At 37.8% G+C, this 27,624-nt stretch overlaps 2 protein-coding genes across 14 annotated transcripts in view; one reads left to right on the top strand and one right to left on the bottom strand.

Moving 5' to 3' along the window:
- LOC106169197 (piezo-type mechanosensitive ion channel component 1) overlaps nucleotides 1-2,929 on the bottom strand; it is an 81,572-nt gene extending 78,643 nt beyond the window's left edge. For 9 of the 10 annotated variants that reach the window (XM_087012143.1, XM_087012140.1, XM_087012144.1 and 6 more), the window contains exon 1: nucleotides 2,818-2,929. The gene's annotated coding sequence lies outside the window, so the exon portion shown is untranslated. Of the gene's footprint in view, nucleotides 1-1,343; nucleotides 1,534-2,817 lie in introns of those variants that run through there. The other variant, XM_087012141.1, reaches the window with a different exon arrangement.
- A 2,061-nt stretch (nucleotides 2,930-4,990) lies between these two features.
- Nucleotides 4,991-26,825, top strand: LOC106169186 (carbonic anhydrase-related protein). 4 transcript variants are annotated; one of them, XM_087011413.1, is made up of 10 exons: nucleotides 4,991-5,009; nucleotides 12,229-12,403; nucleotides 21,287-21,481; nucleotides 21,907-21,945; nucleotides 22,551-22,675; nucleotides 23,256-23,351; nucleotides 23,686-23,748; nucleotides 24,121-24,172; nucleotides 24,502-24,614; nucleotides 25,072-26,825. In XM_087011413.1, the coding sequence occupies exons 2-10, from the start codon at nucleotides 12,262-12,264 to the stop codon at nucleotides 25,204-25,206; spliced, it is 960 nt and encodes a 319-aa protein (XP_086867539.1). In that variant the 5' UTR covers nucleotides 4,991-5,009; nucleotides 12,229-12,261; the 3' UTR covers nucleotides 25,207-26,825. The 4 variants fall into 4 exon arrangements, with proteins under 4 accessions (XP_086867539.1, XP_086867538.1, XP_013404020.2 ...); XM_087011412.1 differs by lacking the exon at nucleotides 4,991-5,009 and adding an exon at nucleotides 11,475-11,907; XM_013548566.2 differs by lacking the exon at nucleotides 4,991-5,009 and adding an exon at nucleotides 11,476-12,057.
- The last annotated feature ends 799 nt before the right edge of the window (nucleotides 26,826-27,624 follow it).

The following is a 27,624-nucleotide window of genomic DNA, read 5'->3' as shown; positions in this document are numbered from 1 at the left end:
CATTCATGCCAGCAGGCTAGGGAGGTAGTAATGATCAAATTCTGACTAAGTAAAAACACTGTAATGACATGATATGATATTAATTGGCATGTACAGCTGCATTTGAATGATTAACTGGACACAAAATTGCACATTCTGAAACCTGGTTCACTGGCTTTGGTGCATTAAGAGCAAGATTTTTTCACTCAGGGAGATAGTTACTGCATGCAATGTGAAAATTATGTTGTAAGTGTATACACATCACACAAACTAGTAAGCAAGTAGACATGTAGACCTACTCAGAAATATTCTATGGGGGTTTTGAGAGAGAGAGAGAGAGAGAGAGAGAGAGAGAGAGAGAGGGGAGAAAGAAAGTGAGCTCAAACAGGTAGCAGGCAGACGGGCATGCAAAAAATATTACAGTTGATGTTTTCCTTTGAGCAGTTCCCCATGTTCCAATTCTGTATAATGTACAGTACACACTAGGTAATATACGTATGCACACTATATAACAAGATTGGAATTATTATAGGCCTCTGTAATTCACAAGCACATATGTCCAAACCAGCTTCTTTAATAAAAAGACAATACATAGACACAAAGACCACAGTCATACTACAAGTAAGTGAAATATTGTGACATTCTATGAGTAAGACTCCTCATATGCATGACAGTGTCATTTTTTATGAAAATTATACACCCACACATGACAGGGAGGTCAGGTTACCGCAGTGGAACCTTTACTATTCAATTTTGTCTCTGAAATAAAGCAAGTCAAGGAATTAATGTTCCATTTCAACTTTTAAAAGGAACACTTTAAATAGACCTACAGGTTTCAGGACTTTAAGCATAGTTTATGTTTACTATTTACTAGTAGGCCTTTCCAGCAGGTTAAAATGTGAGGGTAATTTTGGGTGTCAACTTTTTGCAAACCAGTTTTAGTTCACAGTTCACACTTGACTTCTCTCTTATAAAATACAGTGTCCACTGAACAGAAATGAAAAGACCAGACAGAGACATGCATTGGACTGGCTTAAGTTTTTGCATTCTCATTTTTTGTACCACTGTCACGACCAGATCATGAAATCTCTTTGGGTGAACAAAAATCAATCTATCTAAATGACCCATATATACATGTTATGTCTTATAATCAAATTTCCCCAAACCACACACTAACATGTGCTTAACAAAATGGCTAAAGGAGCACTTCATCAGCTGACACAGCCTATCTGGTTCAATGGTTTTCATATCCAGTCAGAACTAATAAACTAGTCTATATAAGAAGAAGATTAGAAACAAATACATCTCTAAAAAGATATATTAGTATATTTATAGTTATCTGCACTACGTAATTTATACAGTACCTTATAATTTATTCTTGATTTAAAACATGCATGTACTCTGTCACTCCGTATTTATTTGACGAGGGTCTCTTTGCCATTCAGTATTCTACGTTATTCAATGTACAGAGTTCCTCCAAAGTCCATTCAGCAAATAGCTAATTGATTGTTTTATCTATCAGGATGCAATGACCTGAATATGCACACTTGTTCCTCTAGCCAGGGCATTCCATCTGGCATAGCATATGTACTGTAAATAAGATGTTCAATTATGGATAAAATCTCAAAATCCTTTTACAAAGTCTGTATTAAGTACAGTATATAAAAAATGGTGGAGGGGGGGGGGGTTACAGTACTAATATCGGCCCCATTCAGAATAGGGGACTAACTAGTCTGAGGGGCAAATATGGCACCTACCACAAAGTTTGCCATCTTGCCATCTTATCCACTGAATAGATATCCCGTGGGTAAGTATTCAAGTGGGTCGGCCATATTTGACCCTCGGACTATTTAGTTCCCTATTCTAAATGGGCCCATAGACTCCAAATGTTCAGTTTGTTCTGCATTACTTTTATAATTAATCATTTCGTATCAATCTGGTTTAAATGCATCTCAGGAAAACACTGAAAGTGAAAATATTTTATTTATTCACAACAAGAATGGTTTGATAAACTTATCTCTGTCTGCGAATACCTATATCCTCCATACAGCAGCTGTCTACATTTAGAAAATAATGCAAGTAAATAAGTCTGAAAAAAACACAGGCATTAACATAGTGAATATATGATAAAAATGTGCGTTTGAGGGGTGTTAACTGGGGCACATGACAACTACTAGTATGCTGTTTTTGTACAGACTTTCTGTTTGAAAGTGCTACTTCATACCTATGTTAACCGAAAGACAGTTATGAAGTCCCACCCCAAAAAGTCTTTGGTTTTCAGTGTTTTGTTTTATTTATTTATCTCAGTGGGCTTGACGTTTCTTGTAAAACCACAAAAAATACCACGGTGAAATATTGATCAAAATCTCCACGTAACTGAATTATTTAGAAAAAACATCCAATATAAACATTATCGGACGGGGAATATTATTAACGTACCAAATAACACTAACGTTAAACGTGCCCAAATATACAAATACCGGTTTTAACACGTCCTACAGTTGCAATATTGAAGAACCTGTGGGCAAACATTATCTTAAGCACAATAACGCAAATGCGCAGATAATCAAGATATAGTACTAACAACAAAACACCGTCTCTTGACACAGATGGATCCCGTATCTTGACAAAATATATAAACAATACATCATACATGCACATGTAGCTTGTTTGTGCACAGAAAAGCCGATCGCCGTATGTACAAGAAAAATCCACTGTCTTTGAAATTCAATTTTGCATTCTGAATTGCACATAAATCTAATGTACGCTGCAACATAAGTATCATGGGAGCTGGTCTACTTCATAAAACCGTGACACGAAAATATTCTAAAGTCCTACCTGATTTCAGTAACACCGTCTTCTCTCTCGGAACTTTAGTTTCTAACTTGCACACAGGGTGGCGATCTTCAACAAGATGCTCCTATTATCGAATGCGTTGGCTGAGAATGCTTCTGGGATGAAGCATGTTCTTCTCTCTCTCTCTCTCTCGCGTGTGTGTGTGTGTGTGTGTGTGTGTGTTTCTTTTTGTCTTTCTTTCTATCTATACATTTTGTTGATTGAGACCACTTTTATATTTAATTACAACTGCACTTAAAAAAAAAAACGCCGAAGTTCACGTTATAATTTAACGATAGATATTGTTCACTGCAAAACGTGAATGATGAAATATTTGACATTGTGAAGGATATTGAATATATTGGTGGCCTTAAAAAACTGGAAATTAAGGTTTTACTACTTAAGTTTAATCACGCTAATTTAGTAAAACGATGATGACCCACTACTGCGCAAAACATGGCACAATGCATCCAGGCAGATTGCGCTGCGTTTGGTGCAACTATCACATTCAGTTCGAAGGTAGGAAAAAAAATCGGAAAATTTGCCGATTTTGTGTAACTTGATATACATCACAACCGCATTGGATTGCCGTTAAGCTATAGGTGCTACTGTAGCCTTCTCTGCGACATTTGCGATTAGCCTCTGATGAATGCTATTAGCTAAACTAGCGTAAAACTAGGAGCAGCCAGATTTTTTTCACCATGATTTGCGCGCGCGCACACACACAACCATGTTATATAGGTGATATAATGACAGGGCACAATTTGAGGGAAATATAAAAAAATAGTGGTCTCGAAAATCCAACCTTTTCTGGGTCTGACTTGGCTGCTGGGTTCCTACTAGTACCCGAGACCGGAATAACGCTTGCAAAACGATTCCTATTGTATCATTTAGTGCAACTCACTTACCTATGAATGTATATCAGACAGATGGAGGGGAGTAAAAAAATATAATTCTCCGTAGTTCATTCCAAATGTAAAATAAAATGGAGGCCTTTTGACAGACGCAGTGAAAAATGATGATGATTATTGTGTACCTGCACTTATTGTAAGAATTGGAACAAAACGACACGTAGCCTACACGCAGATGGCAGAATGGTGACATACGTGAATAAATTGATCCTTAGTGAGACATGCTGGCAGTAAGCGAGGATAAGAATTACAAGTCTGAATTGATAAGTGTAGATAATCAACAAGAATGTCCAGTGATAATGTAAGTAAAAGAAAACACAGAGCATCTTATAAATCAATGACGATTAAAGCTAAGTCATGAGTCGCGTTCAGGGCCGTTTTGACTAAAATCGTCGGGAGACTAGCACCAGGACGTAGACAGGTAACCGTTAATAGCAATTAATTATGTTAACTTTTGAGTCGCGCTGAGGCACCAATGCTGTCTCTTGACACTGAATCAACTTCATAACGCGTTTGAACAAAAAGTTTTGGATAAAAAGTTAAAAGGTGGTGTAGTCGTGGGGTTAACAAAAAAAAAAAAAAGATCCAGACCTATCTGTAATAGAACACGCAGCGAGCAGCAGCTAGCTTTGCAAAATGTTTGAAGTTTAGAGTAATAACCATGTTAATTCTACGCCATATAAACATTCTTGGCTGCACTGCGAGGTACAAAAAGGCCTGGAAAACACGATAAAGAAGATTGACTTTTCTTTTTCATACTAGAACCAGTAGTACAGAATATGAAAATCAATGGATGGCGGTGGAAAGTCGTCGTTTTTGTAACTTCCATATGCATGAGAAGGCATAAGACAACTGACATCAGCTTTATGGGAAGAGATTTTTTAATAGCTTCATGATCAGAGCACGACCTATGTAACTGCAGCTGAAAATGATAAAAGATACGTGATTAACTGATATAAAAAGACACAAATAATAAATGGTTATAAATATTTTTGCGTGTAAAGATTTGCACGATTTCCTGAACGAAGCCGTATCGTTGCCGCGTATTCGTGCATCAGACGCACAAACCTGCAACCCACCTGGCGTCATCTGATATCGTGAGAGCTTACTGTTGTTTGCTGTCACGATTTCACGGGTCTTGTTTCAACGAAGGCTTTTCCGCTACATTATTATTATTAGTAGAGAAACGAAGTCTGTTTGTCATATTTTCCACGAAATCACCTCTCGGCGACGAACGAAGGTGGAGTTTCCTTAGAGTGGATCTTCTTTGTTTTCCTACAACATGTAAGTATCTGCTGTTCATAGCTTCAACTAATGTTCCGGTAGTAATGTGAGCTGCCTATTTTGTGATGTTATTGTTAAAGATATGTTACAGCCTTGCCTTTCAGCCAATACCAGGGTAAAACCCATTAATCTGGTTGTTATTTAATTATAATAAAATGGCCATTTTACTGATGACGCAATATATACGATTTTCGGGTGAAAGTGACATTTGTGGTGTCTTGATGTTCCGTGTTCTGCCATACCTGGGCTCGTATCGAAAAATCCAACGACAAATATGAGCCGTGCAGGAGTACTGCCACCGATTTCCTTCAAGTCGCTTCGTTTAGCTTTTTTCACTTATAACGTGAAATTCCACCGTTTCTCTTTAGATTTGCGACTCCTGATTATTCTTTACAACTTTGTCGGTAACTAATCCAATATTGGTGATTTTTTTCTGCAGTGGTTATATAATTAAGCCTAGAACCAATCGCTTGTAAGGAAAATTGAGTTTTGAAAAACGCTTCCAGGTACATCAACAGGTAAAAAAGACATCACTCATTTTATACCAGTTTTAAGAAAGAAAATGGTACGAAGTGCACTACATCGTCAATTAAGAATGATTTCCTCGTTAACATAAAGGCTAGACTCTACACCTGCACTGAATCGTCAGGAGTTAAAAAGTATGCCTAAAAACGCGTTAGCTGAATAATTGACTCTTCTTCGACAGTTTCTCAAGTTTGCGACTAGAATTTCTTTAAAAATTGGTAAATGTACTTTGGGAACGTGTCGATTACTATAAATATTAATCATTTTAATCATATTAGAATGCATCATGATAGATATATCAATTTTTCTAATACGTGAATGATACTGATTATACTTAACTTACTCTGTTAATGCTCAACTTCAGTATTTTAACCTTCAGTGTGACTGGTTCGGGCATGTCAATAACTACAGCGATTTTCCCGGGATATGATTGCCTATTGTCTGACATATTTTTTCTGACTACGACCTTGCGCTTCACGTAACACGTACACGTCACTTGGGACTCAAACGGATAGACAACTTGGGTGCCTTATTACGGGGTATCTATATATCTATACATACTAGTAACTCCTCCCTTTCATGGTCAAAACAAGACGCGTCAACGGGCAAGATTAGTTGAGCTTAGCAACGTGGAAAAGAAGCCACAAAATTTCAACTTTTCAAATGGATTGATTTTATTTCAGATATGTAAAATGGTAGATTAAGTTAAGCTATTTGGGAGTAATTAACTATCGTTAAGCAGCTTCAGTAGGCGTGCCAGACATCTAAGCCACTTAAGCTGAATGCAATCAAGGAGTTAGTGAGAACCCCTCGGAGATGGGTCGATCAAGCTAGATAGATCTAAATATGGGAACGGGGTCAAAAATTTCCGCATCCCATTTCCTTGAATGTGTCACGTTTTATGAAAGTCACGACTTTAAAGAGGAGGTAATCAGGCAAGTAATTAAGAAAACGGTGACATTTCTCTCGTTATCATTTATCGTGATGAAGATATGTCAGCACTTGATAAGCATTGTGGTTAGCCTTTCATAAGAGGGACTGTGTAGCACCCATCACCCACACGTTATTACAAGGATAATGAATATTTCCTAAAACCTGATTTTATTTACGTGTTTATTTTATGTACACCGTTGTATTCATTGCAATATTCAAAGCATGCTTTCTCCGTAAATATGCAACATGTTTATATACCGATGTATTGTGCACTATCAGTGTCACTTGCCGTTGCATAAGCCACAGATATAAATTCATCCCAGCAGGCACACAACGTTGATTCAACGTTGAATCAACGTTGAATTTATGTTGAGACGTTGATAAACGTTGAATCAACGTTGATTCAACGACCATAATTCAACGTTGACATTTCAACGTTGATTCAACGTTGATTCAACGACAACAAATTCAACGTTGGCATTTCAACGTTGATTCAACGTTGATTCAACGTCAACAAATTCAATGTTGGCATTTCAACGTTGATTCAACGTTGATTCAACGACAACAAATTCAACGTTGGCATTTCAACGTTGATTCAACTTTGATTCAACGACAACAAATTCAACGTTGGCATTTCAACGTTGATTCAACTTTGATTCAACGACAACAAATTCAACGTTGGCATTTCAACATTGATTCAACTTTGATTCAACGACAACAAATTCAATATATATATATATTGCCATCAAGCCAATATTTGGTGATGTCATTTATTTTATTTTTTTATTTATTTTATAATTTTAATTATTTAATTTTTGTCTATTTTTTTTTTTATTGACAAGTGAGTTGAATGCATTGAACTAACGTCATTTGATCAATTTTGATTTATCTCTCTCTTTCTCTCTTTTCTTCAAAGTCCCCTCATCATATTTGCACTATTTGATATAAATTGGACTTGACATTTGAATGAACTGTTAACTTTTTAGAGCTAAGTACTCGTTCCGCTATTCTTAAATTCCGCTTTTTATGACAAGCCGGTCAAGTACCCGGATGTAGCGTTTTTAGAGTTGTGGATACGAAGAAGCACAGGCGTATGAAACTGATACAATTCGTTGATTGATTCGATTCGTGATGCGATATAATTCGAAGGCATCAACACTGGAGACGAGGATTAACTTTAGTGCAAAACTACGAGCCAACTTTCTTTGAGAAAATGGAGGAAAAACGTGAAATTACGAAATTCGAAGCGTACAGAAGTCCGGAGAAATACGGGCCACGCTGGCTAGACAGTTTGCAGGATGAGAAAGATAGAGATAAATCATTTGCTGACGGAAAAGGTTTGATCGTTTCAGAACCAACGGACGAAAAGAAATAATGAACAAAGACAGAAAATTAAAAAATACATGTCAGAAGAGACGTGCGCTGATGTAGCATTCAGGGGGACGTGTACAAGATATTTTCATGACTCTCCCAAACATATTGCAGGTGTGAAACATGGATACACATAGACTGTTAACACTTTAAATGAAAGTGCAACTCCAGAAACTGTGAGTATGTTAAAAACCGAAGTCATTTGACAAACCAACTCAGTCTAAACACCACGAGTTCAGACATGAAAAAACGAAGTAGAAACCACCCCGACTGAGAAAACATGGAACGTGCAACAAGTCTGCAAAACTGAAACTAATATTCATGTATATGACAGTTATGAACATGATAATCCAGGAGTGCATATACATTTGGTGTGGGGTAACCAATGCAATATACACTGAGACTTGGTGGAAATAGAGATAGACGGCATTAATCTCAGTGTACTAGCTGTATTACCAGATTCAGGCGCATATTGTAATATCATTGATGAAAATACATGGGGAATGCTGCAATCCAAGAAAAAAAAATGCGTCTCAGGCTCTTGTGGAGGACCACAAAACAAACAGTATTATTCAGACACGTCTGAGAAACCTTTAAAGTGAAGGGAGCATTTGAATGTGACTTAAAGGCAGACAAAGAAAGAGACCATGTGGAATTTGTAGTATTGTAGTGAAAGGGACATGGGGTTTGATTACCCTCTACCAGGGCGACTGATAGATTTTTACGGATATTCACAGATATGTCTCTAGCTAGATAGATTGTCATTTTAAGCTCCAAGTGACTAATCTAGCTAAAGACATATCTGTGAATATCCGTAAAAATCTATCAGTCGCCCTGGTAGAGGGTAGGGTTTGATATGAGTTGATTAGATTTGAGAATTTTCAATGTGGTTAGAATAATTATAGTTGGAGTTCATATGTTATTCTGCAAATGTTTGAAAAGACAATTTAAAGACTGAACTGTCAATTAGCATATTTGAAAGGACAGTTTAATTCTCTTTAACAAAGGAAGGGATGTTGTGTTTTTACCTGACATTTAAATGAGCTGTTGTTAATTTGGTAGATGTACTTGTTACATTGTTAATTCCTTTAATTATTATTAGCTTGTCAAGGAGCCTGATGTATCATTTCTTAGTGATATGGATATGAAAAAAGCACAAGTGTTCCAAACTGGTTCAACTCATTGAGTGATTTTATTCATGATGTAATTTCATTCAAAAGCATCAACAATATACTGGGGTTTGTGTTTGTGCACATGTAATTGTCTTTTTATTGTACATCTATATCTATGGGGTATACATAATTCTTTTTTTCAGAGTGCATGTATGTAGACAGCATGCAAGTTTAATTGAAACAGTTACTGCATGGTTATTTATAATTTTGTTATGATGAACTCTCTGTCATCTAAAAAACAATGTTTTTTCATTCATTATTCAAGATTTATTTATTACAGAACTAGTGATTATGATTATTAATGATATGTTTGAATTATAATTTACTTTAAAAATGACAATGTATAGTATAATTTAGGTTAAGGTGTGCAAAAATCCCTCCCCCCCACTATGTACATACATAATTAATTACAATTTTTGTGTTAGTTCAGATTCGATGTGCAGCTTTGTTTTGTAAAAAAAAAAAGTGTTGTTCTTAGTTTTTTATTTATTATTGCTATGTTGTAAACTATGTATATTTTAACTACTTAAATTAGCAGCATTTTTCCTTTTATGCAGTGACAAAATAAAGACATTGAAAATGCTATTTGTCTCAACTTTTATTTGATGTTAAATCAAGATATAATCGATGCTAAATCAACATATAATCAACGTTAATTGAGATTTCTAATGTTGAAACAACGTTGAATTGCCAACGTTGATTCAACGTTGAATTTTCAACGTTGATTCAACGTTGACTTTTCAACGTTGACACAAACTTCCGTTTTCAAACATAAATTCAACGTTGATTCAACGTTGAGAATCAACGTTGATTCAACGTTGAATCAACGTTGTGTGCCTGCTGGGATACTAGTATGTCGAAGTTCTTTACATAGGATGTCCCCACGATAGGTTGACTGGCGTTGACTAATGATCGAAATACTCGCTCAATGATTATTTACAAAATATTTTGGTGAACACTAAAACGAATGAACCGTTAGAATATCTATACCGAGATTAAGAGCAATGCATTTTTGGCACACGCAACATACACACACGTGCGCGTGAGGAAACAGTGCCAGGAAAATTTCTTGAAAAGCTTACTTCTAATATAAAAATTATCAGTATTAACGCGAAATAATGCCTTTGTTTAATGGAACATCGTGATGAGGGGCCAATATATCATAAACAAAAATACATAAAACCACACAACGGCATCGAATTGTAGTTCGCACCCTAGTTATTTACCATATTAATTTTCATGACAATACTGGTACCTTATAAAAGTACTAAAAAAATTCTGAAGTGCGTTGAAAACGATTACATGTAGCACTTCACAGCAATTTACAAAGCAGCTTAACTGACGATACATCCTTGGCCACCATAGGCCTATGTGCGGAAGCACGGGGAAGGTGCTTGAAACAACAAGATTAGTTTTTACTCTAATAGCGTCAATTTTTATTGCGCCCATATCAATATATTAATTTGAATATGAAAGATGTTGGCATTATAACGTATCGAACCGGAACTGTACTACAGCATAAAAAAAAGGAAAGATATCCCCTTGTATAATCTTGAAAAAAGAAGATACAGACAAAGCAACTTGTCTACAAAACGGGCTAATGGAAAGACATACAGACAAAGCAACTTGTCTACAGAACGGGCTAATGGAAAGACATGCAGGTTATGCAGTTAACACAACGCCATGACCCCAAGACGGGCTAACGTAAGTCTGCTAAAGCCATTTACTAATAGCCCAACGTCGGAGCGACCGCGGTTGTCAACGTCGACAGCTCCGACAATCGCCGTCGTCGACCACTTTTTGCTGTCTGTGCTGACTTGTGAATGATTCAGCAAATGTCTAGCTAGTACCGCTGATTGTCATTATCTAAATGGATTTCAATCACAGCTGCGAGCTGAATAATTAACACATGACGATTTTTACGTTGTTTTTTCGCTCTCTCTTGTGTACCGTACATGCGAACACCTGCGTTTGTAAATCACATTAAATACAGATACCATTATAATGTTAATGTCGAGGCAATCTGAAGGCGCGTTTCCATTTAAATATGAAGGACTCATCTTGGTGCGCTCTCGATCGCAGCCTATCGTGTGAATTAATGATTTTTCATCACAGGAGCCTCCAATCTCGTAAAGTCGTTAATGTCACCTGCCCAAATTTGAGTCAAGTCGTTTGCCGTCACACATGTATTGTAGACTTTATTCCTATTGCCAAAATTTGCATCCACATGATCTATTTAGATACCACGGACTAAATTAGGTCGTTATAGCTCGTTTGGAAATGCGCTCTGATTTTCGAGACACGCCAGCACTGTACGTGCACATTCGAAGAATTCGTGATAGATGAAGTGATAACTATTCAATTAATTACAAAGTTTGGGACGCTGCCTGGAAGTTGTGTGTGTCAGGTCAGGCAGTTTTATCAGTTATCAGCGTGCGGGGTGAGGGAGCACTGTTATGCTGTAATTACGCTGTCTCAGACGTGTGATCGATTGCAGGTACCTGTACCCGCGTCTCCACATACGGTCGGCTTTTGGTGTCGGACGCAGACCATCCAATATTTGTCAAAAGGAGGCCGAGCCATTACGGTTTGAAATAACCAGCTTTTAGACCTATTATTACCAATTTTTAATTACTGAGGTATAAGCTAAGCAGTGAATACATGGAAAAGGTAATAGAAGTTCTAGAGTACGTTCATTCGCTCTACTCGCGAACACGGTTCATGTTCTAATTGGCTGCCATGTAATTACGTGACAAGACGGCTTTCCGTATTTACATGTTGCTGAATCGCCACATTATTTGATCAAGCTGCACACCAAAAGTGGTCCAATACTAAACCTGGGAGATCAGACAGTCAATAGAAGTCAGTGTTTTCAACAGTCGACAATTTGGGAGTCGGTAGGTGGCCCGTTGTTCTTATAAGGACAAAGAGATTCATCAGGCATTTCCTGGACACAGGTATTACAGATAGTCCGTGCATATATCTGCAGCATCAGGATGGCGAACATGCGACGGATCACACCTTTCACCCGGACTACCTCGCTCAAGGTAGTTAAAATTATACCAAATATTTCGTGAAAGAAACTGAAACTGAAGACACAAAACTTTGGTTGCCTTTCATGTCCACCACACAGTTAAAAAGGTGTTTTAATGCAAAATCTAGGATTGGTCTGCTCAACAGACAGTCTTTTGTTTAATGTCATGTTCTTTATCTTTCAGACTCAAGAAGAGACCAATAACAACACATCTCCAATGTTTGTTCTCTTCAAAACCTCCAGGATAGCTCTGAAGCTGCCGCGCCAGAACAGTGCTCCGAGTACTATGGCGAGCACCGCACACGCTAGGGGACGCCACAGGGACGTGATGAGCGAGGACACGGACCTCGTGTACAAAAGTAAGGAGCGTATTGTCAATGACAGTTTATTATTATTAAATTATACACAGAAAAGTAGATTTATTTCGTAATAAAACATATATAATATACATAATATTACGGAAGGCAAATAAAAAAGCGCAAACATTTTTCCATTTTGGTCTTCAAGTTGATTTATTCGTTTAGCTCACGTATTTCAAGTGTTTTTGTACATATGTAAATAATGTATTGGTAATAGCAATTACCCCAGTATGTGTTGCTTGCACTAACAGTTACACAAAACCTTTTCAACAAGTCTAATATTAAAAATGGAATGTCTTTATTTTTTGAAAAATAGAAAAAAATCTGAAACTGTACCACCAAAAACGAATTAATAAATACATACGTGAAATAAATATATATATATAGATTAGTAATTGAAAAAGTTAAATAATGCCGTTTTGCTCTTAAATGAAACAATAAATTTGCCATATTAAATGTTATCTTAATAATGAAAACCTCGACATATAAAGTGACATTGCAAATGTAGTAAGAATAATCTTCTATTCGTTATATTACAGTGACCGCACGTTGAAACTTTTTGTACGGCTTCAAAGCGAAAAATGGAGTCGGTATTTGATATTTAAAAGTATACTTGTAACTCACGGTTTCCGCTGTCTTGTTTTCACACTAGATGTAAAGGTGTCACATTTTGTGTCAACATGCCACAGCCCCACAGTCACACATCCCGACTTGTTTGTTACATCTGTTCTTTACGTGCGTTACAGATATAATCATTCAATACTATTATTGGAACAGGCCAGAATTATAATATATGATGATGACGACATTTATTTCGGCTTACTCAGCGCCGTGAGTAATTTTGCATATAGGCTGTAATATTTATAACACTATGGAGGAGTTCATGATGAAACTATTACAGCAACGGAGACATAGGCAATCAATACCAGGGAGAAGTTCAGCTCTGCAAAGGTGACTGAGGTCAGAGCATAGTCACGGCGCAAAGCTGTTATATACTGGAGTAGAATTCACCATACTTAAAAATTTCAAGATCGGTGTGCAGCATAGATAAAACCACCTGCTCAGGAATTTGGGCAAAAATTGAGGTATTACCACTGGCAAAGCGTGCGGCCTTTGAGCCTTGGCGGAATGTATGAACGACAAAATCACCAATGCTTGGACAGTCTCGTTTGATGTTGAATAAGGCATGATATACACTTGAACCGGTATAGGCCTACGTGACTCCATCAGACGACTCCATTAAATCAGCAGTTATTTAATTTTCCATGTCCAGTAGAAGCCCACTCTGCATGGCGGCACCCAGCTGAAATAGTCTTTGGCGGCTTAAGTTTAAAGTAGTACAGATGAGCAGCTGGCTTCTTGCTGAGCTGTTGCTGGGTTTTAAACCCACAAATATCACTAGTACATTAACTTGGTCGTCTGATGAGGTCATCTAGACCCAGCGGATTTGAGATTCTGCGCATGTCTGAGCGTTGCTGTTGACTGTTTATGGTCCCAAGACCAGTTCCTGCTTGGTTGCTTGCTTACCTACCAAGAGCAATACTGAGAGTATTGGTGGCAATGTTCTCACTTCACATTTGCCTCATTGTGAGGCCTTACTCTATTTCATTCTGCGGTAAGTATGGAGCAGAGTAAGGCCTGATACTGAGGCAAATTTCACATTTATTTAACATTAAACGTGGAGAGTTGCAGCGAGCACAAATTTGCCTTGTGCTTCATAGTCAGTGAAGCAAGTGTGAACAGGTTTTCTTTTTTGGAACACGGATCACAGCGTTAAAGACGGCGCTATGAGTGAGCGTTCTACCTGGGACGAGGTTGAGGGAACGTGGAGCCATGCCACAGAGAAGAACAAACGAGAAGGTTCGTACTGCATTGTATGAAAAACGACTCATTGTCAAAAAGAGTATCTCAAACATCTTAGAAAAAATGTAATGCCCGTCCCGTCCCGATCCGTTCAACCCCTTCCACGCGCCTCCCGATTTCATCCTCACAGGCTGTTGACCAATACCCGAAACGATTGCCACGAATACACAGTGCAAGCAGGATGACGATTTGTTGCGGGGCGCGGAAACATGTCAGACATGTCAGGCATGTCCAGATGCACGTAACGTATCGGTAATGTTAGACAGAATATTGTTGGATACTGCAGGATATTATTAGATTTGTTAGACGTGATATTCTTCATTATGGCGTGTGGTAGTTTGGCAGACCTGAGGCTTCTTGAATCTCCAAGTCTATACTTTTTCCAGTCACATTAAAGACACGACCGTATGGTGTTGGGGGGGGGGGGTACGTTTTACCGTCTCTCACCGGACGCACAGCCTGGTTGTTTCTCAAAGACGTTTCGTACGTCGGCACCTTGTACTGGTCTCACTAAGGCCCCATTCAGAATAGAGGGCTAACTAGCCCGAGGGTCAAATATGGCCGACCCACTTGAATACTTCCCGACGGGATATCTATTCAGTGTCTATTAACGGATTAGACGGCAAGCTTTGTATTCTGAATGGGGTTTAGTCCTTATATTTCATGGTTTTAACGAGTCTTTTAGTAATCATTGTAAAATGGCAGGATGGTTTATCTGGTCTGGTGAGTGGACGTGAACGTTTGTAAAGCCTCTCTTCTGGTCCTCAAATCAAGTTCGGTCCCTTGGTTCTAAACTGTTTACCAGAGGCTCTGTTCTTGTCCTACACCTGTAAATGTCCATCACGACGTGTTCAAACGTGTTCCCCAAACGTGTACTTGGCTGACTCTCTTTTGGACCCCAAACTTTTTCTGCGGTATAGTCTTCATTTGGAAACCTGCCAGTTTGACGTTCGGGGGGAGGGGAGGGGATTAATTACTTGCAGTTAAGCAACTCAACTAACGGTCATTTGGTTGATTCGCCAGATCAACGGACTAGCTGGCTATTATTTCACAGCATAAATTGAAAGATATAAATTGCAGAGTAACCTTCTGTCACAAGGATACTACATATAATTATTTATTCCCTTCATGCCCCCCCCCCCCCCCGGGGGTCACTTGTAATTGATACTCCGTATCTTGATTAATGTGGAAGAATCAAAAGATGAAAAGAGTGCACGGACGTGCTTCTGACAGGTCAGGTCACGAAGTAACGGCATCTCAGGCCACAAAATATGGCTTCACAGGGCAGTGAACAAACTGGAGAAATTTCCCTCTCCGACAATATTCCGAGCATATATGGTCACCCTGCTTCCTTCATGTCTTTACAACAATTCAGTATCATTATGCTGAATTCTATTAGTGTTCTATTACTGATGTTGTATTCAACCATCTAATAAAATTTGATATTTGAAGAAAATTTTATTGCAGGATTTTACAATATCACCACTTTGCACCATTGCTATTATATGGCGCAGAGTACATGTTCCAAACAGGTATAGCTGCAAACAGTAAAATTGTTTGATATTAATAAAAATATAAACAATTATGTTGATCATAATAACTAAACCACTCTGCGGGCTAACTGTCTACGGGTTGTAGCCAAGATGTGTTCAGTTTATAACACTCTCCTCTAGTTCGGGACATTTACAGGTTGTCTTTACCTCTCTCTCTCTCTCTCGTCATAAATCAAAGTCTCTGACATTTAACATTAGTATTTTAATTCAGGATATTTACAGAAATGTGTAAACATGATATTAATTCGAGAAAGGATATTTTTTAGTGTTTGTAAATGTTGCAAAGGAAATTACCAAAAATATATAGCTTTCCATATTGAGAAGACATGTTCCTCTACTCCCCTTCTCCAGATTTCCTGGCCCGAGGAGCAATATGTTTGTCCTAAGCTCTGAAGCTCTGAACGCGCTTGATAGAAACCAGATGTGGAGATAGTGAGATTTTATTGCCCGAGCCAGACTACCGACTTTCCAATCTTACAGGTTGAAAGAAGTGTGGGCGGGGAGGGGGGGGGGGGGTTATATATCTTCTTAACCGACTAAGCTAGATAGGCACGAAACACGATAAAGTATATCAGAAGAAAGGCTCAACTTAACTTATTTCATAACATAATAGTTGCTATGCCCTTATGCTCCTCTTCCCACCCTGAACTCTTGTAATAAATAATCATTTTTCTTTTCATATGAAAGATGAGAGCGTAAATTAACTTATCACAACCGCTCACGTTTTGCATAACGTTTTTATTAATGTTTCATATTACTTTTAATAACTGCTGACTGCTTTCCCAGTTAGAGGGTACAATGGCATAAACCAGTGAAAGTAATGGAACGTGTCATATATTTATTCCGATATTAATCTAAATATATGTGGCTCACATTTTCACTTTTTGTTGAAAGTTTTCTCACATCGAACTCAATTAATTGGGTTGGAGTGTCTACATCTGTAGCGGTGTTTTAAAGGGTCATAAATGGACCAATTTTGAGATAGCGTTATGCGAGACTTAGGTAACTTTTATATAAACGGAAAATAATATACTGTAGATTGATTCACAACTCTGCCTCCGGTCGAATACAAGCCCTTTACAGACCAACCAAAATTAAATGCCCGTGTCTGGTGCGGGTGCTCTATTTTCGTGGTTTTCTTACATAATTGCGCGGTGCTTCGTTAATCTGGCAACAAATGTTCGCTACAGATGAGATGCAAATAAAACGGTATAATGATCGACGCGAAAATGCCTTTAATCTGTTTTGATGCTTTCCATGTACGCATATGTACTATAATGTATAGGATTCGAAATTATCAACATCGGATTACAAAAAATAACCATCCAAAGATCATGTACATTACGGCGCACAATTCCTTTGATTTGTGGTTTTTAATGAACTTAAATAAAGATGCTGCGATAAAGACCATTCAACTTAATAAGACATATATATAGGGCGAAAAAGAAATTGAGACGTCCCTGGAGTCGAGACAAAATCTATGATAAAGAATCCTGATTCTGTAATAACAGCTGGGTTTGTCTCTTTTAAATTAATTTGAATTGTGCTCTATAACAAGAGAGGCAGTCAATGTGAGGGTCGGTGGGACATTTAATGGTGGGGATCGAGTATTTAAAATCACAGATTTCGGGCATGAAAGAAAATTTTGTGGTTTCCGAGGTCAGTTTGTAAGATCAAAATTCAGGCCAGGGCGCTGTTCTGAATCTTTCCCTTGAACTGGTAAATTGAAACGGGGATTTTAGCCTTTAATTTTGCCCAAGGGAGAACGGCGTTGTGTAACAGTAAACTGCACTGGTATGCATAGGCCTACTTATACTACGTAGTTATACTGGATCTCTACAATGTCTTTGGTCAGATCACTGGGTTTTCATGATATTCCCTTCACTGTACGCTCCTAAAGCAATACAATTGGGATGCTAAGTTGTCATCATGTAGCAAAACAACACTTGAACATTATCTGAATGATATGGGATATACAGCTTGTGAAAGCCTAGGTATAAATATCAACAAGGTATGCAGCAAGTACATCTCTAATACTCCCTTTACACTGGACGGCGTCCTTTCTGCGTCCTTTCTGCGACCATGAAATTTGGCATCTCTGTGGTCTTAATAAGGAGGCACGAGCATTGATTTTGTATCAGAATGAATGCTCAATGAACGGCCAGTTGTCGGCACGTAAAGTATTATATTTTTTAACTCTCAAATGGGGCCGTACTGCTGGACGCAGAAAGGACGCCGTCCAGTGTAAAAGGGGCTTAAACCAGCCCCGTCAATCAAACACACATTATGGTCAGTTGCGTCTTAGTTTAAATGCAGTCAAACAGGCAAATAGGCTTTAATTACGAAAATATTGCGCGTTTATTAATAAACTTTGTTTATTTTAGATCTGCTGATTCGAAAAAAAAAATATAATCCATTTCTACTACTTGCACAAAACGCGTGACCATACCAGTCCAGTGGACATTTAGGAAATTCACGGGAATAAACGCGTCCATATGAAAATAAGAGCTTATACTAACTTGAAACGGAATAAAAAGCGCACAATCATGGCAGTGAGTGAGCACCCCCCCTCCCCCCCCAACACCACCACATGCACACAATCACCCACGAATGTAACTGTCTTGAAAACATGAGGCAGAGAACGCCATAAATATTGTAGTATTATTCTTAAGCATCCTAAAGGTAGTCACGCAGCAAAACTTTTGTGTTCTTTAAAAAATCTGAGAATATATTATAGCAAATATAATACAATTTTAAATAATTGAAATGCATTTCTTTCTAACATTCAGTTTACGTACGTTTTTTGGTAGCCTCTCAAAGTTTTAAACCTCAAATATTGGAGACCATAATAGAGTCAGCCAAGGACACGTTTAGGGAACACGTTTGAACTCGTAATGATGGACATTTACAGGTGTAGGTCCAGTATAGAGCTTCTTGTAAACAGTTTAGAACCAAGGGACCGAACTTGATTTGAGGACCAGAAGAGAGGCTTTACAAACGTTCGTCTGTCTGAGCCTTACTGCACAAACATTTTATGTCGCATTTCGGTCTCGGTTAAGCCTACCCTGTACCTTGACTCTTAACGAACAAAGTTGCACTTCAATAAGAACTAAGAGGAACACTTATTATATCTCGCCCTTAGACAAAATTCTAATTGAAGTTTCTCTGGAAATTTCAACAGGTTTCCAAAAAACCAAAGCCGTTCGCAGAAGTACGTTTAATGAGTTCCTTTTTTAAGCCAATCCTTTAATGAAGACAGAGAATGTTACTTGTAACAATGAAAATTAGAAATACGACAACGGATTTATACATCGTTATTAAATATATTTTCTCAGTAGAGTACACATTGGTTATATAAAGAAAACTGTGGACATTTCCAGAAAAGCCCTTCTGTTTGTTTTATAGAGGTGTACGGTGCATTGCATTGATTACAATCCTTTTCTTTTCAGATGTTCCTTGATGGTCAATAACATGATAAACCAAAGGTCTATCCCGTACAATACCGTCCACGCATCAACGTTTTTTTTAAACATTTGGTATTTTCCGGGGTTCTGTCATAACCTATCATGTCTGTAATAATATCTCTGTCCAATTGTTCTGTAGGCGGTAAGCTGCCTATCCCCAGCATATATGAGATAAAATCAATAAAGACAGACTAATGCGACAGATGCAGCAGGCAGGTAGAAAACTAGAACACGCAACTGGTTTTGCAGCCATTCTGCGGCCTCCGTTGTCCTGAGTTTGGTTATCGAAAGTCTAAAACCAACCATGAATATAGAAGATCAAATGCTAGTTTAAAAAAGGAACACTGATCTAAACCAATTGATTTAAATAATGTAGAATTTAAAATGTTAGTTCATCAAGCCCTTTAAAATAGTTATTAAAAATCCCAAGCGATGAGAACTGGCTGCTTTATATTCCAAGTATGCGTTTGAGATAGCGGTTTGTCCAGGCGCATAATAATTCTGAGTACGCAGTTTCTAAGAGGATGCTGTGATTCATGGTGCCTAGATCTAGTCTTCTCCAGGGTTTCAGTAACCGTTACGGACGTGTTCGCGCAAGTGCGAGCGAACATGTGGGGTTTTTTGTTCAATTGAGTGAATGTAAGTGTTAATGCGCATGTGTGTCTGTGGGTGCGCGTGTCTATGCATGCACGCACCCTGTTGAGAGACAAACAGTTATGTTTATTTCTTTTTTTTTTTAATAAATCAACTATACATTTGAATGTCATCACTGAATGCCATTTTCTGCACAATCTATAAAGTTTATTTTCGTTTATCTGTTGCAGACCAGAGCGCAGTTGGCCGTACATTTAATTTAAAGATTAGCTGACAATTTGTTATTTTCTGCATCGTTTTGACATTGAACTATACCCCTGCACGTGCTACTGATCAATTTACCGCGAAGTCTGATGTGTCTGCCATACATCCACTCGGTTGATTAACAAACATGATTGCTTATATATTTCGCTGTTGTATGTTACTATGGGCACAATGTTCCCATGGTAACAGCACAGCAAAGCAGGATGATGAAAACACGCGATGAGAAGCGATCTTGAGACATTTTATACTTGTCCTTGGTTTTTAAGGATGGACCAAAATTTCAGTTTACTATTAAAACGCGTCAAATTAGTTTAATTGCAATTTGATAAAGGCTGAGCCTTTGTACAAAACAACTTTAACACGTACAGGAATAGGCTGGACCGAGTTTTATAAAGGGCGTTTAGCACTATAACCAACGTAAAGCCTATCCAGTGGATAAATTCTCTATACACCGGTTAACTAAACGACAGTTAAAATTGTTTTATAGAGGGCATTTAAAGAGCCGATCAGCTAAACGGTGTTTGAGTTTAATTAAATCATTGGTTGGTTTCTACGGACATCCTATCCAGACCATATTTGGAAAAAAATCTCCCAGAATGCATGATGTTACTATAAACAAAATAAAAGTTGCCATAATACATATATGTTGCATACAAATAATCTTGTTTTACTGTCTGCACACAATCTTTGAAATGGAAGGTAAAATCAAAGATACCAAGGACTCTTAATTGTTGCTTTATTACTTTTCATGATTACGAAGAGAAATGCTTCTGTGGCTAAAAACAAGGAGTGATTTTTATCCTTTTTTGAGCAAGATCATGTAAAATATTTTTTAAATATGGAATTTCCTTATAAGTTGCTGCATCAGAATTGAAAATATTACTTGGAAAATCCTTGTTCTTAATCTTACAAGCAAATCTTTGAGGATTCCTGACAGCCTACACACATAAAATGGTGAATTGAACGGTTTTCTGTCGCCGAACAGAAATAATTTCCCTGCTCGGCAATCAATCTTTACTCACGTGAAACTGTTTTATAGACTGCATACTTTATTCCAGTCTCATACTTATCGACGTCAAGGGTAACATGAACCAACCTGGATCTTAGTTGACCAATCCTACATATGATTTAATGCTCCATTTTAGACACATCCGATTGGGCAAAACGGTTTCCTGCGGCCAAAGGGATAAACCAATCACCGATCAACCTGAACTCACGTGACACCACCTTTGATCCAAAGTTGAATGAAAACCCCTTGGTTGCGAATTATGTGTTGTGCCGAGAGACCGATATCTACAACAATGGCCATACGGTGGTTATCTACCCAAGATACAAGCCAGGTAAACGTGACGCAATCGGGTCGAAAACTTGTTTCAGTCGTCTTTTTTCCCTTTTCTACCTCCCCCTAAATCAATTCCTATCTGTATAAGAAAACTTAAAATTTAAAATTGTTTTTCCATTTTAACTTTTTCAAAAGTAGGTGTTAGTGTTGCGATAAAGGCCCGAATATAATTTCATGGGTAAGTCGTTAATTTTTTATAATAAGTAATATTTTACATTATCTAATTGATCGGTAGTTATTCATTAGTCATTACCAAACGTTTTATAATGGTGAAATATTTGAAACCTTTTCTGATCACTGGCAGTTTAAAACATTCCCACAAACTGATATGAGTCACCAATTAAGCAGTATACAATTAATGTATAAAATGCACATTGGTACTCTGTTAGTTTCGCACGTTGACAATTAATGCTTTCGTTTCAGGCGACTCTGGCTTTCGACCGGACTCTACGCCCCGATCCAGTAAGTAGTCTATTCATTAGAATTTCCACCATGGGCTTTGGTCTCCTCTTTGCGTTCGATGGACTGTCATTTTCAATATCTGTTAAAATATATTGGTGTAAAATTATTTTGGGAGATTTGCTGATTTATAGATTGTACAGGTAAGAATTAGCCTAAGACAGTAACTAACAGTGGTAGCCGTGTGATTATGTCCCACGATTACACAAATGGATGCTATGATGAAGTACGATTTACAACAACGTGTTTTGCTATAGATTTCCAAGAGTGATAATAAAATAACGGGATTTCCACACACCATATTGCCCCTGGGATTTTATACGATCGCTTGATTCTTTGGCAAAATGTGCTTGACAATGTTTGCATCTAACCCTAAACAATATGTTAATCAAAACCTATGAACCAATGAGCTATTTAATGAGCTAATGAACTAACGAGCTCATTTCCGTGATGAAGTCTGTCAGCAGACGAAATATTGGATGGTCAATGTAAGTGAATTTATTATAGCTATTGACAAAAAAAATTATGTGGCCATTTCAAACACAATGAAACTTTTCGACATGAGCTATTTAGATTTGGACGTAAATCTCGATTGCTTCTGTTCTAAGCTATGGAAGGAGGTCCACTGCCGTCCAACGACGTCTACGAGCTGGCAGAGTGCCGCTTTCATTGGGGGAGAGAGGAAGCCCGGGGATCAGAACATACTGTCAACTATAAGGCCTTTCCTATGGAGGTAATGTCTCTTGTTGCCCTTCAGTTTGTGTTCAGATATATATATATATATATATATATATATATATATATATATATATATATATATATATACTTGGTACGCCATTAATTATATATATATATATATATATACTTGGTACGCCATTAATTATATATATATATATATATATATACTTGGTACGCCATTAATTATATATATATATATATATATATATATATATATATATATAATTAATGGCGTACCAAGTATGTTAGGAAGGGGGTGATTCCCACCATACTCCCCCATCCCCGCCTGTAAAAAGATTGGTTGGAAATTTGTTGTAAATTGTAATTTGGGTTGCCCAATGGACATCAGGTCGGTCTCCTTTCCCGTTTCAAAGGTGCCTATCAGTAACCATACAAGAATAACGCCACTTTTATCCGTGACACCATATGTTAATATCTGAGTGACGTCACAAACTGTTTTTCAGACGTACAATTGGAAATTATCAGACTGCGTGGTACTTTTCCGGGGCGGGCGGGTGGGGTGGGGGGTCTATTTACGTTAACAAAAATGGCGAACGACAATTTTTTATTCTCAGGTTCAGCTTATTCACTGGAATAGCAGCCAATACGACAGCGTGGATGAGGCCCTAGGACAACCTAACGGGATCATGATTGCAGCCCTTTTTGTACAGGTGAACGTTATTCCTGAATGAGCATCGTAGTCAAATGGAAGTCACCCAGTGTTTCAGAGGTCACTGGAAAATCATCTCTAGCCTCAGAATGCCTTTGTTGTCTCCATTTAGCGTTATCTGCAGCGTGGGTTCTGCAGCAATGTTTGGTAAAGTCAGCGCACTTCCAGTAGATTCACGAGTGGTTTGACACGTGCTTTGTTTTTCACCGTGCAAATTACCGTTGCTGCATCAATTATGCTCCGTGTAGGGTTATCTCAGTAAAACGGTATTAATTTCTATAGATATTTTCATAAACTGCGTCATTAAGAATCTTGTTTTGTGTCGTTTAATGTAGGTTGGGCGAGAAAATAGCGGACTGAAGATACTTACCGATCATTTAGAAGAAATTCAGTATAAGGTACCGAGTCAATATTTTGTACCATGTCCACGATCTTTGTGGTTGTATAAATATATGGTTAGTAATTCGCTTTGTAAATTGCTATGTTTGTTATCTTCTATGAGGGCCGAATGAACGTTTTTAACCCCAACAATGAATTATTATAAAAAAATTCTTGTAGACAATTTCTCATTATAAACATATGAAGTTATAAACACGCCCGGAATATTTATCAAAGCATTTTGTATTCTTTTAATTTCCATAGACTTTATAACATTTACTTAATTTTTGATTACGATAATTTGCCTCGGACATTAGCAAGGCAGGAGTGGTGATCTCTAAAGGGTGATTAATCTGATTAGGTACTAAACACTCCACTTTTTATGTTTATAGGGACGGATGAAGACGGTTGCCACGGCCTTTAACCCCAACAGCCTGTTACCCGGTGAGGCAGACAGAGATTTGTCTTCTTTTGCTTAAAAAAAACCCCTGTATTTTCATTATCTTTGACCTGCCAGAGCACTCTCATATTGTCAAAGTATGATTGATATGTTACATGTTAAATGCATCGTTTAATGTCGATAGAATGTAGGATCCATAACGAATATGAAACTGGGATATAAATCAAATCGATGACAGACTGCATGGGCCAATAACAAAGCAATTGCCATAAACCACGAATTGTATACTGAAGTACCACCTGAAGTATCATTGGGACCCATGTTAATAAAAAGTACGGTAAATATACCTACATTTTGCGCTACTTCTTTACAGATCCCATGCTACGTGACTTTTGGACCTACAACGGGTCGCTGACGGTTCCCCCCTGCTCTGAGAACGTCACTTGGATACTGTTCCGCTACCCTTTAACCATCTCGCACGCTCAGGTGAATATATCTGTCTATCTGTATATTAACATTCTTCATGCATACATGACCCGACTTATGTATATGGTTTACGTTACGTAACATTTCGTTCATTTGCAAATGCAAATACTTTCCAAGGGACCAGTCTGGATCTCGAGAATAATGTTAAGTCTCTATATTTTTTGCGCAATGAAAAATACGAGTATTTTACTTTATTTATTCCATTCATTTATTTGATAGAATGTGACCAGCGACAGCGTTTCGTTTCGTTATTCTTTCAGATTTTAATCATTTTATTAGCTCCTAAATAGTTTAGAAATTACCGTGAATACCCATACCTACAATTTAATGAAATTTTGTCTCTGAAACCATGTTGCTTGTACATTTCTTTGTCAACCAGCATCATATCAACTAGAATTCCTGCAGCATCTATGTAATATCATTGCCGTTTGATGGACAAACAAACATATCGTTATAGATCGAGGAATTCCGCCGCCTCCGCACCCACGCCAAGAACGAGATGCCGCACAACAGCGAGGACGGTATCATGGCGGACAACTACCGGCCAACACAGTCGTTAAACAAGAGGGTGATCCGAGCCTCCTTCCAGTAGCCTTAGTCTTAATAAATGTCAAAAATAACAAACAACACACACTTACCTATTCATTTGTTGTCACCATTATTCGAGCCGCACATACTCCGTGCGAATCAGTTTTTTTTTCTGAAGACGCCAAGGTGACAGTATGATTGCATTACCCCATGCATACTCTCTGACCACAGGGTCCGCTAGTGGTCTGTTACAAAATTATTGTACCTATACTAATTTAGAAGCCCCTGATGTGAGAGGGTACCCCATGCAAGTTACTCTGTGTATTTCAACCGGATAACTACTTCTGTTTAGCACAAATTAATTATTTTGATGGTGCACAAACATGCCAGGTACAGACTTTGCCTATATTGTACGTGACGATAACTAGGTATTGTAAAATTTATTATTTTTTTTCCCTTCATTCTTTTTGAATTTTTTCACTTTTTTCTAACCTGTATCAATTTCACTGAACGAAGATAGGCACCATTGTGTTTAAGCTCATGAATAAGTCATATAATATCAGGCTATATATATGAATTGCATGACTGTAGCAGTGTTAAAGGGATAATAACTCTTCGTATGAGACCTATATTTCACAATAATAACATTGTGAATAACTCATAGAAATATAATATATTCTGTTTTAACACAAAAAACGGCAGTTATAGCTATTATTCTGATATCTGAGCTTGTCTTTAGACCACGTGACCTCCATTGATGGCTATACTCGGTTAAAATCTCTTAAGAGATTTTAACAAAAAACCAAACTTTTTAGAAAAAAACCAGGGACTAACTTTGAATGTAAAAATGGGTTCATTAACCATTGGTAAGTATGGGAAAATTGTTGTTTACTCCAGGAAAATTCATTTTTTGGCCGAAACGAAGAGTTATTATCCCTTTAATGTAACACCAAAGCTTTCAGTATTCAGTGAGTATATGGAATAAGAGAAGGTTACAGACCCAACCGCAAGCCGAGTGGATCCGGAAAAACGATGAAGAATATACTTTTGTAAGTCACGCAGCGTTGATGAATCGATGACTATTTGTGCCATTTAATAGGAACTCCAATCTTTCGCTTTTCCTTCAGATCTAGACATATTGATAAAGTAACAGTCGGGTCTTGGGAGAGAATGGTTTCACATAATTAATCAAGGTTCATCAGGTGTGAGGCCACCAGCAATAGAGATTAATGCTGTCTAGTACTGGTGATATGTGTAAATTAAAACGATTGCTCAATGCTTATCTCGTAGTATACATCTATGTGCTGTAGTGGAAGCTATATTATTATTCAATGTCAAATTGTCTGTGATATATAATATGATACGTATGCCATACTGGAGAAGAATCAATATCCTGACCACTGTCCCCCTAAGAAAGTGCACTTAAAGAAGGGGCCGATAGAATTTCGTTAATTTGGTCAGTCGCGGGTGACTATTTATTCTCTGGGCCGGTAGAGTCCATGGTGGCCTGAAGAGTCATTAATGCAGGACGTTTTTGGTGCAGACTGAATTATTATACATGTTAATATTTACATATAACGTGGGTTAACAGCACCGCATCAGAGTGCTTGATACAAAAGCACAATGTATAGTTTGTAATTGCATTTAGTTAATAAACATATACTTTCATGTTGTCAAGCTAAATGTACGGCTTGGAGTTTAAATCTAGGGATGATCTGGCCACGTATCAATTCAGATCTGTCAACTCTCCCGATCTCGTCGGTACTCTCCCGATTTGGGCACATATCTCCCTAACCAGACTAAAAATCTATCGATCTATCAGATATCAGACTTTTCTCTTTTTTCTGGCGTGAGAGCGTGCAGTGGTGACTTCATTCACGAAAATGTGAAGTCTATAGTTCTCCTGACCCCCCCCCCTTCGGTTTTTGAAAAATATATCACACCTATATTCCCCTCTTGAAATTAGAATTTTGACTAGCTAAATCATAGTTCTAAACTGTACTAAAGGTCACTGTATATTCTCCAAAACACCGAAAATTTTTCGGTGTCCTTGAGCAGGCCTCGAACCCCACACCAAGGGGGCAATGGTCGGCTTTTCATCCGAGGCCGTTGTAAAACAGATGAACGAATTCTTGAAACATTAATTATTATTTTGTGTAGTCAAAGTTTTTTTTTTGATTATAGCAAACTACTTACACATTTCTAAAAAAAAAAAAAAAAAAAAAAAAAAAACGCAGCATAAAGCACTAAAAGCAGTTCATTAAAAAAAGGAACAACGTGTGTGTGTGTGTGTGTGTGTGTGTGTGTGTGTGTGTGTGTGTGGAATCTCCCTCTCTGGCAATTGTCTACAGGTATGTTGACAGGTATGTATCATGGGACTGAAACGACGATTCCAGCAGAAAACGATCGATCGCGATCTGGTTGGCGCGTACAGCAATGAGACGTGGTGCGTGCTTGAGCTACATGTATCTTTACCCCCCCC

This window comes from Lingula anatina, chromosome 4, assembly GCF_051362555.1.
Source record: "Lingula anatina isolate TDL-2025a chromosome 4, LinAna3.0, whole genome shotgun sequence".
In the NCBI taxonomy this organism is placed as follows: Eukaryota; Metazoa; Brachiopoda; class Lingulata; order Lingulida; family Lingulidae; genus Lingula; species Lingula anatina.
The sequence above is the reverse complement of the archived record's forward strand: the minus strand, read 5'-3'. Positions and strand labels throughout refer to the sequence as shown.

Excerpts from the sequence above, each read along its gene's own strand:
- LOC106169186 (XM_013548566.2), top strand. The coding sequence starts at position 12,007 with ATGGCGAACATGCGACGGATCACACCTTTCACCCGGACTACCTCGCTC. Across the intron at positions 21,946-22,550 it reads GGACTCTACGCCCCGATCCA|CTATGGAAGGAGGTCCACTG; the intron begins GTAAGTAGTCTA and ends TTCTGTTCTAAG. Across the intron at positions 23,352-23,685 it reads TTGCAGCCCTTTTTGTACAG|GTTGGGCGAGAAAATAGCGG; the intron begins GTGAACGTTATT and ends CGTTTAATGTAG.